This window comes from Callorhinchus milii, unplaced genomic scaffold (assembly GCF_018977255.1).
Source record: "Callorhinchus milii isolate IMCB2004 unplaced genomic scaffold, IMCB_Cmil_1.0 Scaffold19, whole genome shotgun sequence".
Taxonomy (NCBI): Eukaryota; Metazoa; Chordata; class Chondrichthyes; order Chimaeriformes; family Callorhinchidae; genus Callorhinchus; species Callorhinchus milii.
The window spans coordinates 12,756,796-12,772,808 of NW_024704760.1; the positions used below are offsets into that span (position 1 = coordinate 12,756,796).

Consider the following 16,013-nt stretch of genomic DNA (forward strand, 5'->3'; position numbering starts at 1 on the left):
GTTTCTTACTCCACACACCTCTATTTACCTAGCAGTAAGTAGGAACCCGCTTGTTAGTTGATTGGCGGATCGCTTTTCGGGGGTAATAATAAGCCTTCAAATTTTTTAAAAAATAATAACAGTATCAACAATTTGGTCACTCAATCCATGACTGTTTGTGGGACGCTGCTGTGTGCAATTGGCTGGCGTGCTTCACCCACAAAATATACAGTCAAATCACTTCACAGTATATTCTGTGAAACGCTTTGAGATGTCTCAAAGATGTGATAAAGTGCTATATCAAATGCAAGGATTACTGTATCACTTGTCACTGAGGCTTGACATTAATGCCTGAGCCCTTAATAATAATAATAATTAATTAATAATTAAAAGTAAAGCCACATCAGGAAGCTGTAATCATGATCTAGGCTGACACTCTAGTAGGGAAGCGTGGTATTGTTGGGGGTGCCATCCTTTAGATGGGTCGCTAATGCCAGGTCTGCTTGTTTAAGTAATGTAAACATCCCATGGCAGTACTTGGAATGAGAAGTGACTTTCTCTCTCCTGCTGTCCTGGCCAGCAATCCCCCAAAGAGAATTTGTCATTCTGAGGGACATTGCTCTGTGCAAATTGGCTGCTACATTTACCTACTACACTACATTCTATGGTATATCTTGTGAAGCGCTTTGAGGCGTCTGCTTGATGTGAAAGGCCCTGTACCAAATGCAAAAAATATTATTTACCACGTCACTGTACACATATCTGAAGCCAGAAACAAGACTTGTTTGTCTGATATTCTTTTCCTGTGTTTAATACAAAATAAAAAATCAATCCATGAATCTTTCTTTCTCATTCCTTTTATCATTCTCCCTCACTCAAATTTTCTCTCTCCTCATCTCGCTCCCTTCTATTTCTCTTTCTTGCTCTCTCTATGCATATCTCTCTCCCATTTATCTCACACCTTCTACCCACTTCCCTTTCTCCATTCACTGTGTGCAATTGGCTGCTGCATTTCGTCTGCAAAACACCTAGTCAATCCACTTAACAGTATATTTTGTGAAGCGCTTTGAGATGTTTTGAAGTCGTGATAAAGCGCTATATCAAATACAAATATTATTATTTATCTCTTCTACCTTTCACACACTATCTTTCTATCTTTCTAGTTCTGTCTCATGCACTGTTTCACTCACTCTCTGTCTCACACATTCCCTCTTTCACTCGCTTGCTCATTCACTTTCCCTCGTGTCTGTGTGTAGAGGCTCCTATATCGTGTTTAAGGAGGGAGATGCCAATCACCTGCAGATCCAGGAGAGGAGATGGCTAAACAGTGACTTTAACTTTGATAATGTACTGTCGGCAATGATGGCTCTGTTCACAGTCTCCACATTCGAGGGCTGGCCCCAGTAAGTATCCTGTCTATTTAACCCCTCACTTCCTCTATTGACCCCAGTAAGTAACCTTACTCTTTAACCCTTTGCTCCATGCGTTGGTTGGAAACACTACAGTGAGCGAGTAGTTGATGTATCGGATAGGCTCCCTACGGTGTCAGTGGAAGCAGAAAATGTGGGTTATTTCAAAAGCAAATGAGATAGATTTCTGTTAGGGAATAACATCTTGGGGATACAGTATATAGTTTGGGACATGACATGTGCAAGCAACTACCAGGATGGTAGAAGTCAAACTGGATGGACCTTGGTCTTTTTTTGTCTGTCTTCACTAGCCCCAGTAATTTCCCTCCCTCTTTAACCCCTCTCTGCCTGCGCCCACACCAATAACCTCCCCTCTCTTTACCCCTAGCTTCCTCTGCCGCACAGGCACTTGCTAATGGCTAGGTAAAGGTTATTCCAGGTCAGACCGAACATGAGTTCAATGGTGGGGGCTGGCACTAACTCCCTGCCCATCCCTCCAGGCTGCTCTACAAGGCCATTGACTCCCACAACGAGGATATGGGTCCAATCTACAATTACCGGGTCGGAATCTCCATCTTCTTCATCATCTACATCATCCTCATTGCTTTCTTCATGATGAACATCTTTGTTGGATTTGTCATTGTGACCTTTCAGGAACAAGGCGAGACCGAGTACAAGAACTGCGAGCTGGACAAGAACCAGGTACTCACTAGCCCTCCCCTCCCCAACATAGAAACAGGAATAGATTATTCAGCCCCTTGAGCCTGTTCCAACATTCTACTGGATCATGGCCAATCTGTATTTCAACTCCAGGTATCAGCCTTTGTCCCATATCTCTTGCTACCCTGAACTAACAAATACCCATCCACCTCAGTCTTGAACATTACAATAGATCCAGCATCCACAGTCTTTTGGGAGAGAGAGTTCCAGATTTCTCCTACCCTTTGGGTGAAAAACTGCCTCCTGACTTCACTACAAAATGGCCTAGCTCTAAATTTAAGATAACGCTCCTTCGTTCTGGGACCTCCCCCCACCCCCTTCATCACCAGGATAAGGTGAGAATTCGGTGCATCCCACTTACACATGGAAACTCCAGAGATAAATCCCTCCAGTGGTATAACCCCTCCACGCCCCCGCTAACTGACATAACATGCTAACATGTACCTGCACCAATCTCCGCTCCCCGATAACCGTAGTCCTTACCACACTGCACTGGCTGCCTGTCCCAGAGAGGATTGACTTCAAGATTCTCACCCTTGTCTTCAAAACCCTCCACTCCTCTGCAACCCCTGACCTCTCTGACCTCCTCTCTCCTCACAACAGTGATCGTTACCTTCACTCCACCGGGTCTGGCCTCCTCCTTGTCCCCTAAATCCTCCACTCCACCATTGGCGGCCATGCCTTCAGCCACTACTCCCCGAGGCTCTGGAACTCCCCACCTCACTCCCTTCGCCTCGTTCCCCTTCTTCCTATTTTCAGGTCTTGGCTGAAGACCTTTCTTTTTGACCGCGCCTTTGGTCACCTTCTTCCCCCTCCCCCTGGCTCCTCCCCCTTCCCCTGGCTCGGCCCCGGGATCCGTTACTGTGAAGCGCTCTGCGACGCTGTCCAGCATGGAGGGCGCTATATAAATCCAAGTTGTTGTTATTGCCTTTGCACTGACCAGTGATGTTTCTCTCACAGCGTCAGTGTGTTCAGTATGCCCTCAAAGCTCGGCCGCTGATGCGCTACATCCCCAAGAACCCGTATCAGTACAAGGTGTGGTACCTGGTCACCTCGTCCTACTTTGAGTACCTGATGTTTGCTCTGATCTTCCTCAACACCATCTGTCTAGCAATGCAGGTAAGTCTCAGTGTTGCTGGATCCATTCCTATTGGAAACACTGCTTGATAATGTGAGTTACGGATAAGCAAGGGAAACAATGTGCTGGGATTTGTTGTCAAGCCAGTTGAGTTCAGATCTCTGGAAGACATGCTCAAGCTGGATAGTGCTGTGGTCAGGCTAGGCTGGACAACTGTGTGCAGTTCTGGCCATCTCAATGCAAGGGACTGGCCAGGCCTGAATGCAGTGCAGAGATCACCTGGCCAGTGGCAAGGCAGCTGGTGTGGACGGCATCAAGACTGAATTCCTAAAAACTGCTCTGAGGAAGGAGATGGAGAACACACACTGAGGATCTTACAGGTCCAACCCAGGTGCACATTCCATCCCAACAATCTATCTCTGGGATTTCCCTGTGCAGGTGGACATCTCAGCTTGGTTTGGATACTGATTTAAGAAATATTTGATAGTGTAATGGGAGGATGGGTATTCTGAAAGGTTGAATGAGTGAGGAGCTTTCTTCATTGGAATCTCGCTGTGATCCCGTGAGGTGAATGTGGAAGCTGAGGGGCTGGGAGGTGAAGTGAGAGCCTGATGTTATTAGACTCATGTTAATGCTGTGCCTCGTCCGCTCTGTGATGGAACTCTGTTCTTCCCCACAGCATTATGGACAGTCGGATGACTTCAGTTACCTCTCAGACCAGCTGAATGTGGTCTTCACAGGGCTCTTCACACTGGAGATGGTTCTGAAACTCTGTGCTTTCAAAGCCAAAGTAAGCCTGAGACACACTGCGCAGCAGAGAAACCTCACACACACATACACACACACACATACTTATACACACACACACACACGCATACATACATACACACACATAGACATACACACATACACACAGACTCACACACGCAAACACAGACATGCACCGGCCAGTCTGACCTAGCTGATGTATACACATGCTGGGGAGATCAACCTGTGTCCTTCAGCTCAGCTGTAACCAAAACAACAACAACAAGATTACATTTGTATAGCGCCTTTCACGACGGGAGGATGTCCCAAGGCACTGGACAGTGATAGCATTTCAGACCCGAGCTGGGGTCGCTGGAGGAGAGGACCAGGATTTTGAACTGGATCCTCTGAAGGATAGGGAGCCAATGGAGTCGGGTAAGAGTAGGGGAGATGAGGTCACAGAGTTTGGTGCGGGAGAGGACACGGGCTGCAGTGTTCTGGATTATCTGCAGCCTGTGGAGGGAGGAGTTGGGAAGGCCGACACGCAGGGCGTTTGCATAGTCGAGCCTGGAGGTGATGAAGGCATGAACAAGAGTTTCAGTGGCCTGAGGGGTGAGGTAGTGGTGGAGTCGGGCGATGTTACGGAGGTGAGGGAAGGCAGAGCGGGTCATGGCTTGGATGTGGGGGAGAAAAGACAGTTGAGGGTCGAACAAGACACCCGGGTTCCTGACTGACTGGTGAGTTGTAGTGTACACCATGGAGGGCGATGCTGCCGGAGCCTGAGGTGCTGAGGCGCTGCCGTGAGCCAATCAGGAGGGCCTCAGTCTTATTCACATTCAACTGTAGGAAGTTTGCCCTCATCCAGGACTTGATGTCCGACAGACAGTGTCAGGACAGCAGTGGCCCTGGAGTTGAGGGTGGGGGCAGACAGACAGTGTCAGGACAGCAGTGGCCCTGGAGTTGAGGGTGGGGGCAGAGAGATAGAGTTGGGTGTCATCGCGTACATGTGGAAGTTGACCCCATGTCTGTAGATGATGTCCCCGAGGGGGAGCATGTAGATATTAAAGAAGAGATAAGGACAGAGCCCTGGGGGATGCCACACGTGACAGTGCGGGGGCTGGAGGAGAAACCGTTAGAGGCAACAAAGTGGAGATGGTGAGAGAGATAGGATTCAATCCAGGCAAGGGCAGGTCAGTGAAGATTAAGTAAAGCGGAGAGGCGGTGTATGAGGATGGAGTGGTCGACAGTCTCGAAGGCGGCAGAGAGATCGAGGAGGACAAGGAGGCAGAGGGAGCCCTGATCACAGATGTTCAGAACGTCACTAGTGACTGTGACCCCCAGGGCTGTTTCCGTGCTGTGGGCAGTGTGGAACCCGGTTTGGAGGGGTTCATAGAGGGAGTGGCAGGAGAGAAAGGAGCGGAGCTGGGAAGCGATGACTCATTCCAGAACCTTGGAGAGGAATGGAAGGTTGGAGATGGGGCAGGAGCTGGAAAGTAGGGATGGGTCCAGGGAAGGTATTTTCAGGATGGGGGTGATGACGGCTGTTTTTAGGGGCGTTGAACTGAACTGGTAGACAAGGAGAGGTTGATGACATTGGACAGGAGAGGGGCCAGAAGGTGGATCTGGGAGATGAGGAGAGAGGTGGGGATGGGATCGAGGGAGCAGGTGGTGGGTTTGAGTTTGTGAACAATCGCGGAGAGGGAGGAGGGAGAGATAGGGTTGAAGGAGTATAGGGGGTGGATGGGTGGGGTGGGGGGGTCATGAGGGAGAAGTGATGTGGGAGTGACTGTGGCCGGGCTGAGGTGGCTGAACATATCCCCTCGATTTTGGTTTCGAGGCAATCCAGCATCTCCTCACAGGTGGAGTTTGAGGAGAGGATGGGCGAGGTATGGGAAGCTGGACGGAGGAGACGGTTTGTGGTGGAAAAGAGAAGCCACGGATTGTCCTTTGACTCCAAGATAACCTTGGAGTAGAAGGAGGATTTGGCAGAGGCAAGAGCGCAGAGGTAGGTCTTGTGGTGGTCAAGGGAGTGGCAACGGACGTGGGTGGGGAATGGATGAGGAGGGAGAGGTTAAGGGAAGAGAGGAGGGAGGAGAAGTCGGCAGAGGTAGAGCAGGAGGGGGAGAAGTGGAGGTTGAGGTCGCCTAGGATTAGGAGGCATTCAGAGTAGAGGGAGAGGGAAGATAGGAGGGTGGAGATATCCGAAAGGAAGGTGGGGGAAGGCTTGGGGGGACGGTAGACAAGGATGATTTTGAGGGAGAGCCTGGAGGGGTGGTAGAGGGTAAGATGTTTAAACGAGGGGAAGGTTCCGGAGGAGTAAGGGGAAAGGCAGAGAGGCGACCGGGAGATGAGAGCCACACCACCGCCACGACAATTATGCTGTGGGTTTTGGTGAAAGGTGTAACCTGGAGGTCTAGCCTCGACTCGTGGGAAGGTGTGGCCTGGGGTGACCCAGGTTTTGGTGAGGGCGAGGATGTCAATGTTTTCGTCAACGGTGAGGTCATGGATAGTGAGGGACGTTGATTAGTGAGAAATTAATGAGCAAAAGCAATTAAGCCCCACAGTGTCAGCACTGAGCACCTCTTCCACCCTCTCCCCATCCCTCCTAACCTGCTCGCCTCATCCCTCTCCTTTAGAACTCTCTCCCCTCTATCCCACTTCCCTTTAACTCCCTCCCATCTAAGAGACGTTAGTGATGGCCCACCACAAGTGGAAATAAAGATGTGGTGATTGGCTTCTTCGGACCAAGCCATTGTACTGAAAGGGGGAGATAATTATCACATCAAACCTGTTGTAAAGCAATTGCCGTTTTGCATTAAGGGACAGCCATCGTTAGCAGGCAGCAGCTTCACTGAATTCTTGATTTCTTTTTTCTATTTTTACCTGATCGGAGGATGTCTCCACTGGGTAAGTTACAGCAGCTCAAAGCTTTGTTTGTTAATGGTGCGATTGTTATAACTGATAATGATATGGAGTCCTGTAGTGTAGTGGTCTTGTTGCTTGCGAGGCGAGTGCTCTAACCACTCGCCTCGCAAGCAAGAAGACCCAGGTTTGATTTCCAGGCAGGCTGAAACCTTAGTCAAATTTCCTTGCTCCACACGCCTGTTTCCCCAGCAGTTGTTGGATCACTTTCCGGGGATAATAACTTCTCTTAAAAAAAACTTGGTCACTCAATCCATGACTGTTTGTGGGACACTGCTTTGTGCAATCAGCAGCTACGTTTCGCCCACAAAATATATAGTGAATCCACTTTAAAATATATTCTGTGAAGTACTTTGAGATGCCTAAATAACATAATATGTCGCTAGATCAAATGCAAGAATTATCGGCATCACTGCATTGGCCAACACAACATAAGGCATAATGGGTTAGGCAACCAATGGATTTTGATCGACATCCTTTTTTCTGCACAAGACAATGAGGAAGTATTGCTGCTATGTTCTAAAAGGCAATAATATGTGTTTAGCCAATGCAATAATCAGATAGAGATTTTAATTTAAGAAACGGGGTGATGTTGCCATGGGTAGGCAGTTGGTGGGTGTTCTGAAAGGGTGAGATCCAATAAATTGAAGGGCCTTCTTCATCTCAGCCCCTCGTTTCAGGTAGCTGAGGAGCCTGTGGAATTGTACCCTGCTGTTTGTGAGACACTGCTGTGCGCAACTGGCTGCTGCTTTTCACCCACAAAATACACAGTCAATCCACTGTATACATAGTATATCCCGTGAAGCGCTTTGAGACATACATCTCAATGACATGATAAGGTACTATATCAAATGCAAGGATTATCGTTTTTATTATTATTATTAATACCCCAGGAGGGGAAGGTCACGGTACCCCAAGTTACTTGTTAGTTTCCCTTCCAGGTAAAAGTTAGGGAATCCTTTCAGACAAATGATATTAATGCACGAAGATTGTGCTTAAAGACCTCAGATCATTTCAATTACCACTAGCTATATATATATATATATATATATATATATACCTGTAATCACCTCATAGACTTTGTTACATGTCACATTCAATGTCTGTCATCATCCACCTCTGGTTATATCTCATCCTGATAGTCAATTGAGTGAGATGAAGAAAGCCCTTCAGCCATTGGACTTCATCTTCCAGAATACCCACTCCAATGACATTATGTAGAGTCAATGCAACAACAACAAATTACATTTGTACAGTGCCATTCACATCGGGTGGACGTCCCAGTGCAAGCTCCTGATGAGTCCAATTTCTAACACTTGGTCTATCAAGCCTAAACTGTCTAATCTCGATTCTCTTCTCCATTCTTGTATTCTCTTCAGCACCTTGGAATGTGAAAGGCGTTAAACAAATATAAAGTTGTTGCTGACTTTTAAATGCCTGTTCTGTGCCTTAACAGGCAAAATTATCTGCAGATTTCAATGCTGTCATCATCCAAACTTATTTGCCTTGTGCTACCATCCTCCTGTTTTTCTCTGTCTCACTTATTCTGTTTATCTCTCTCTCTCCTCCTTTCCCTCTCCATAACACACTTTCTCTCCTCCGTCTACATCTCCCTTTCTCCCTCCTCCTTTTCTTCAATCTCCCCTTTTTTTCTACCCCTTGCTCTCTCTTCCTTTCTCCTTCTGTCTCCCATCCTCCCACCCTCCCTCCGTCTCTCTCCCTTCATCTTTTTCTCTCTTCCACTATCCTCCATCCTACCCCCCCCCCCGCACCACACACCCCCTCTCTCTCTACCATCTCTTCTTCAGGGATATTTCGGAGATCCATGGAATGTTTTTGACTTCCTGATTGTCATTGGAAGCATCGTCGATGTCATTCTCAGTGAAGTTGATGTAAGTACTTCTGCGTTCAGTTCACATTTTCACTCACTTGAGCACCGAGCAGAGAAGCATGAGGCGGGAACTGAGTGAGGTGGAACAGAGTGAGAATTCTGTTAAGGAATTTGGTGAGAGTGGGAATTTGATGCAGAGGTGCATAATTATAAAATATATACTAGTCAATAGAATAATAAAACATGTTTGGGAATATGGCAGGGCAGCCGGTTGCATGCACAATTTTTTTACACAGCTAGTTGTTGGGATCTGGAATGCATTGCCTGAAAGGCTGGTGGAAGCTGATTTGATAACAACTTTTAAGTTGTTAGAGAAGTAGATGATTATTTGGGGAGGACAAGTTTGCAGGGCTATGGGGAGAGAGCGGAGGAGTAGGATTGAATTGGATAGCTCTTTCCAAAGAGGCGGCAAAGACACAATGGCTGAATGGACTGCTTCTGTGCTATATAATCCTAGGATTCTACTTCTAAATGCCCTGAGAACAGGCAAGGGAAGGTACCCACCAAGGCGAGCTAAAATGCCAGGATCTGGCTTCTGTGGGTGAATCACAGACACGGGAAGAATTAGATTGTGAATTCCCAATTTCTGGGTCTGGGCAGAGAATGAAGTGATATTTGGCCACAATGTCTGGCTTGGGTCTGGTTCTTCATCGCTGTTCTGTAACTCCTGCTGGGAGCATATGTGCAAAATCCGGACACAGTAACAAGGGCAGCCAGAGCCAGGGGGAGCCATAAGAATTAGGAGCAGGAGTAGACCATTTAGCCCCTCGAGCCTGTGCCCTGCTATTCGATAAGATCATGGCTAATCTTCTGAGCTAACTCTAATTACCTGCCCTATCCCCATATCCCCTAATCCCTCTATTTTTTAAAAATCTATCAGTCTCAGCCTTGAAGATGTTCAAGGACTGACTGATCATCTACAGCCTTCTGGTGAAGAAATGTTTCCATCCCCAGGAGAAGAGAGAATATTGCAAGAGATAAATATAAGAGTCAAAAGACAGAAGTGGGATAATCAGTTAAAGCACCAAAGACATGAACTTATTGTCATTATCTAAGATGCCACTAAAGGAACGTGAAGTGTAGCTTGGAGTCCAAATGTTGAGGAGTCCTCACTGCATCCTGAAATGAGCACATTTCAAGGCTTGCGCTGCCCAAGTCAACCTCTCAGCCATCATTATCTGGGTGAAGCATGACGTTATTCTTTGCTTTCTAGCTCAGGAAAACCTGCTTTGTCGTTTGGTGTTTTCCAACGAGAATCCAATTGTGTTCTGAGGCTCAAATTCCTTCAGAAAAGTTTGGCTTCCCTACCAGCCTGCCCACTCCCTCCGTTCAGCGGGCTCCAGCCTGCTCCATGTCTCCTTCCTGACCCGCCCTACCATCAGTGGCCGGGCTTTCAGCCTCTCTGCCCCCACACTCTGGAACTCCATCCCTCAGTCCCTTTGCCTCGCTTCCTCCCTTGCCTCCTTCAAGGCCGGTCTCAAGACCTTTCTCTTCAACCATGCCTTCACCTCCCCTCTCGACTCTCTACCTCAGCTCAGTAGTTAGAGCACTCGCTTTGCAAGCGAGAGACCTGAGTTCAATTCCAGGCAGAGGGCGAAACCTCGGGCAAGTTTCCTTACTCCACACAGAGCCTAATAATAATCCCTCCAAAACCAAAAACAATGATAAATTGGTCATTTTCAATCTACGACTGTTTGTGGGACATTGCTGTGCGCAATTGGCTGCCGCGTTCGCCCACAAATATACAGTCAATTCACTTTACAGTGTGTTCTGTGAAGCGCTTTGGGACGTCCTCCCGACGTGAAAAGCGCTATATCAAATGCAAGGATTATTATTATTATTACCGCCTCCTCGTTCCCTCCCCTCACCCTGACCACTTCCCCCCGCTCGGGTCCCAACCCAACTGTCCAGCGCCTTGGGACGTCCTCCCGACGTGAAAGGTGCTCTATAAATGCAATCTTGTTATTGTTGTTGTTGTTCAAGGCTGGTCTCAAGACCCTCCTTTTCGATCATGCCTTCAGTCTCCCTCCCACCTCTCTGCCCTCCTGCACCCCTACCCCAACCTTCCCCCATGCTTGGATCCTGATCCCTGACTGTCCAAAGCCTTGGAACGTCCTCCCGATGTGAAAGGCGCTCTATAAATGTAATTTTGTTGTTGTTGAAATCCAAGATTGCGCAGAATTGCTCAAAATGTGCCTACACAAACAGTCATTTCAGTGGGCAGCAAATCCCTGAGGGTCTTTGTGACATTGTGATGTCATGGGCACCAGAGCAATACAAAGATTTTTATTATTCAAATTCAATTCTAAAATTCAGTCTAAATTTTTAACGTGATTCCCACAGTTCTTAACAAGAATTAATTTAGGACTAGTCAGCAATTCTGCGCCATCTATAATTTTAAGACAAAATGGTTTGGCAAGGCTAAGATCAGTGGGAATTTGGGGCCTAGTGGTCTTAAACATTGCAGGAAAACCATGTCCCTTGCTTTGTATTCACGGTGTGTGTATTCAATGTTTATCCACTGTTTATATACTGTTCAGTCACTGTTAGTCACCGTTCAGTCAATGTGCACATGGCTCTGACTGTCCCCATTTCTAAGTTGTTCAGGAGAGCTTGGCATTGACTGTGTTAAGCTGCCCACTGGCAGTGATAGCTGTGTGTTGATTGACACACTGTGGGTATGATGTCCGCAGCTGCTTGTGGGGACAGCTAACTGCCTCAGGCTACGTGCTTCACCTCTAGCCCCCACCACACAGTCAGTGACTTGGAGTGGGGACTGTTTGTTGGAGCCAAAAAAGTTATCGGGGAGAAGAGAAAGATCTTATTGAGGTTTTCACATTAACAAAAACTGTAATGAGGTAAAAAGAGAGACTATTGCCACTCATCAGCAAATCAGTAACAAGAGCACAATTGAGGAATATCAGATTTAAGAGTGGGTGGTGGGTGTGGAGGGGGGGAGAGGATTTATTTTCACATACACAGAGGTTGGTTACGATGTGGAGTGCCTCAGCATAAATACCTGTGGAAATTGTAACCAGCACGGCATTTAAAAAGGAATAATTACTTTGAGGGAAAATAATATCAAAAGGTATGCGGAAAGAACCAGGGAATGGGGTTAGAGTAGAGCGCTCCAGTGGGGGAGCGAGCACCAGCACGGACATGGTGAGGAGAGAGCCAGGGAATGGGATTGAAGGAGAGAGAGCTCCAGTGGGGAACCAAGCACCCATTTAGCCAAAGGCTGCCTCCCATGCTGTAAGTGTTCTATTTCTGTGTCATTGGAATGTGATTCTGGAATGGAGAGAAGACTAACATCAGCTGTAATCAGACGTGTGGTAAGAGCTGTAAAGGAGGCAGCCATGTCTCCAAGGGTACATGCAAATGATGCCAATACTAACCCCCAGGGACAAAGTACAGTCAAGGGTGAAAATGCTTGACTGGAAAAGGGCTAATTTTGATGGACTAAAAAGGTACCTAGAGTTGGTGGACTGGCAAGTAAGAATGGCAGGTAAAACGACTCATGAGCAATGGGAGATCTTCAAAGATAGATCTAAATAGGGTCTAAATAGATATATTCCCACAAAAGGGAAATGTGCGAGAACCAAGCCAGCCTGGATGACCAGGGATATTCTGTCTAGGATGAAAAAGAAGAAGACGGCGTACGACAATTGGAAGACGCAAGATACTAAGGATAGCAAAGCGCATTATAGAGAATGCAGGAGTGATCTTAAAAGAGTGATAAGACAGGCTAGAAGATCGCATGAGAAGAGGTTAACGGGTAACATAAAGGGGAATCCTAAAATATTTTACAAGCACATAAAGGAAAAAAGGTTAGTTAGAGGTAGGGTGGGGCCAATCAATGGCAATGACGGCCATCTTGTTATGGAGGCAGAGGCTGTGGCTGATGTACTGAATGAGTACTTTGCATCTGTCTTCACAACGGAAACGGATGCCCCAAATGCCGCAGTATTGGATGAGAGGGTAGAGGACATAGATCAGATTACTATAGACAGAGAGGAAGTTCTGAAAAGATTGACTGGGCTCAAAATTGATAAGTCACCAGGACCAGATGGGTTTCACCCAAGGTTGCTGTGGGAGATACGGGTTCAAATAGCGGAGGCCTTGGCCATTATATTTCAATCGTCATTGGACACAGGAGTGGTGCCAAGAGACTGGAGAGTGGCTAATGTTACCCCCTCTACAAAAAGGGGCAGAAAGACAAACCCGGAAGTTACAGGCCAGTCAGCCTAACCTCGGTAATAGGAAAACTACTGGAGACCATAATCCGGGACAGAATAAATCTCTACTTAGAGGAACACGAGGTAATTAGAGACCCAACATGGATTTGTTAAAGGCAAATCTTGCCTAACAAATCTAATAGAATGTTTTGAAGAGGTGACTATGAGGGAAATGCGGTGGACATTATTTACATGGATTTTAAAAAGGCTTTTGACACAGTACCGCATAAGAGGTTAATAAAAAAACTGGAGGCCCACAGTAATTAAGGGGACAGTGGCAGTTTGGATTATGAACTGACTGAGTGACAGAAAGCAGAGGGTGGTGGTTAATGGGTGTTTCTCGCAATAGAAGGAAGTGTGCAGCGGTGTCCCCCAGGGATCGGTACTGCTCTTTCTAATATATATTAATGATCTGGACTTGGGCACAGGGAGTACTATTTCCAAGTTTGCAGATGATACCAAGTTAGGTCGGGTAATAAATAGTGAGGAGGACTGTAACCAACTGCAGGCAGACATACACAGAATGGTGGAATGGGCTGACATGTGGCAGATGGATTTCAATGTGGATAAGTGTGAGGTGATACACTTAGGGAGGAAAAATATAGACTTGGGAGCTCAATCTTAAGGGGGGTGAACATACAGAGAGATCTGGGTGTTCAAGTAAGCGAATCATTAAAAGTAGTGGGGCAGGTAATAATAATAATAATAATCCTTGCATTTGATATAGCGCTTTTCACGTCGGGAGGACGTCCCAAAGCGCTTCACAGAACACACTGTAAAGTGTATTGACTGTATATTTGTGGGCGAACGCGGCAGCCAATTGCGCACAGCAATGTCCCACAAACAGTCGTAGATTGAAAATGACCAATTTATTATTGTCTTTGATTTTTGGAGGGATTATTATTAGGCTCTGTGTGGAGTAAGGAAACTTGCCCAAGGTTTCGCCCTCTGCCTGGGATTGAACTCAGGTCTCTCGCTTGCAAAGCGAGTGCTCTAACCACTGAGCTACAGGACTCCACGATAAGGTAAATAAGGCAGTAAACAAGGCATTTGGTGTGCTGAGCTTTATTAGTAGGGCATAGAGTATAAGAGTAGGGGTTATGGTTAATCTATACAAAACACTGGTTAGGCCTCAGCTGGAGTACTGCGTCCAGTTCTGGGCACCTTACTGCAGGAAGGATATTAGGGCACTGGAAAGGGTGCAGAGGAGATTCACGAGAATTCAAGATCCTCATCCTCACCTACAAGGCCATTCACGGCCTCGCTCCCTCCTACCTCTCCGACCTACTATCCTCCTACTTACCTGCCCGTACCCTCCGTTCCTCTGGCTCCGGTCTGCTCCACAACCCCCTCCCCAACCGCCCTACCATTGGTGGCCGGGCCTTCAGCCCCGAGGCTCTGGAACTCCATCCCCCAGTGCCTTCGCCGCTTCCTCCCTTTCCTCCTTCAAGGCCGGTCTCAAGACCTTTCTCTTTGACCGTGCCTTCAGCTCCCCTCTCGACTCTCTACCCCCTCCTCACTCCCTCCCTTCCCTCCCCTCATCCTGACCATTTCCTTCCTCCTTGCTCCCTCCCTTCCCTCCCCTCACCATTTTCCCCCCAAGGCTCGGGTCCTTGACCCAACTGTCCAGCGCCTTGGGACGTCCTCCCGACATGAAAGGCGCTATATAAATGGAATCTTGTTGTTGTTGTTGATACCAGGAATGGGGAACCTTAGCTATGAGGATAGTGGAGAAGTTAGGACTTTTCCCATTAGAGCAGAGAAGGTTACACGGGGACCTGATAGAGGTCTTCAAGATCATGAAAGGTTTCGACAGGCGAGATAGGGAAAAGCTGTTTCCGCTGGTAGGTGTGTCTGTGACCCATGGTCACAGTCTGAAGATATCTACCAAAAGAAGCAGAGGGGAGGTTAGAAGAAATGTTTTCACTCAGCGAGTTGTTCGAATTTGGAACGATATGCCTGAAAAGGTAGTGATCGAATTCAAGATCCTCACCCTCACCTACAAGGCCATTCACAGCCTTGCTCCCTCCTACCTCTCCGACCTACTATCCCCCTACCTACCCGCCCGTACCCTCCGTTCCTCTAGCTCCAGTCGGCTCCACATCCCCCGCCCCAACCGCCCTACCATCGGTGGCCGGGCCTTCAGCCTCTCAGCCCCTAGGCTCTGGAACTCTATCCCCCAGTGCCTTCGCCGCCTCCTCCCTTTCCTCCTTCAAGGCCGGTCTCAAGACCTTTCTCTTTGACCGTGCCTTCAGCTCCCCTCTCGACTCTCTACCCACTCCTCGCTCCCTCCCTTCCCTCCCCTCACCCTTACCATTTCCCCCCAATGCTCGGGTCCTGACCCAACTGTCCAGCACCTTGGGACGTCCTCCCGACGTGAAAGGCGCTCAATAAATAGAATCTTGTTGTTGTTGTAGTGAAGTTCGATTCGATAACAGCTTTTAAGAGAGAACTGGACAGGTATCTGGGGAAGACGGGTTTGCAGGGTTATGGGGAGAAAGCTGGTGAGTGGGGTTAGTGAAAGTCAGTTGCTCTGTCAAAGAGCCGCACAGACTCGATGGGCCGAATGGCCTCCTTCTGTGCCGTAACATTCTATGAATCTATGAATCTATGAAAGGTCATAGCTGTGGCCAGCACTGCTCTGAGATGCCAACCTCCCAAAGAGTGTGCCAGGCACTGTATAGGAGAGACTTCACTGTGTCTGCTGCTGTCTAACTAATTTATCTCCCTGGCTTGGTGTTGTGCTCCACAACTGTCAAGTGCTCTGGGACACTACCCTGCGTGAGGGGCACTGTATACATGCAAATTGTTCTTGTTGTCCCTGCCGCTAGTTATTTGTCATAATATTCTGTTGCTTTGTACAGTACACCAATACTTCTTCAGAAATGACGTAATTTGTGGAATGGATTCCAACCGGTGCCTGGAGCAGAGCCACGGCTTAGAATCAGCACTGAAATATGCTATTTCCACCATGCACTTGTGAAATGTATCTGCTTGTCCCAGCTGTCACAGGCCTGAATAACAGGCACAGC

General features: G+C 47.6%; 1 protein-coding gene across 3 annotated transcripts in view; it reads left to right on the plus strand.

Moving 5' to 3' along the window:
- LOC103190861 (voltage-dependent L-type calcium channel subunit alpha-1S-like) overlaps positions 1–16,013 on the plus strand; it is a 91,153-nt gene that overhangs the window by 51,470 nt on the left and 23,670 nt on the right. For 2 of the 3 annotated variants that reach the window (XM_042342024.1, XM_042342025.1), the window contains exons 24-28: positions 1,236–1,382; positions 1,889–2,090; positions 3,069–3,227; positions 3,866–3,976; positions 8,664–8,747. In XM_042342024.1, the coding sequence (XP_042197958.1) occupies positions 1,236–1,382; positions 1,889–2,090; positions 3,069–3,227; positions 3,866–3,976; positions 8,664–8,747 (703 nt within the window). The remainder of the gene's footprint in view (positions 1–1,235; positions 1,383–1,888; positions 2,091–3,068; positions 3,228–3,865; positions 3,977–8,663; positions 8,748–16,013) is intronic. The other variant, XM_042342026.1, reaches the window with a different exon arrangement.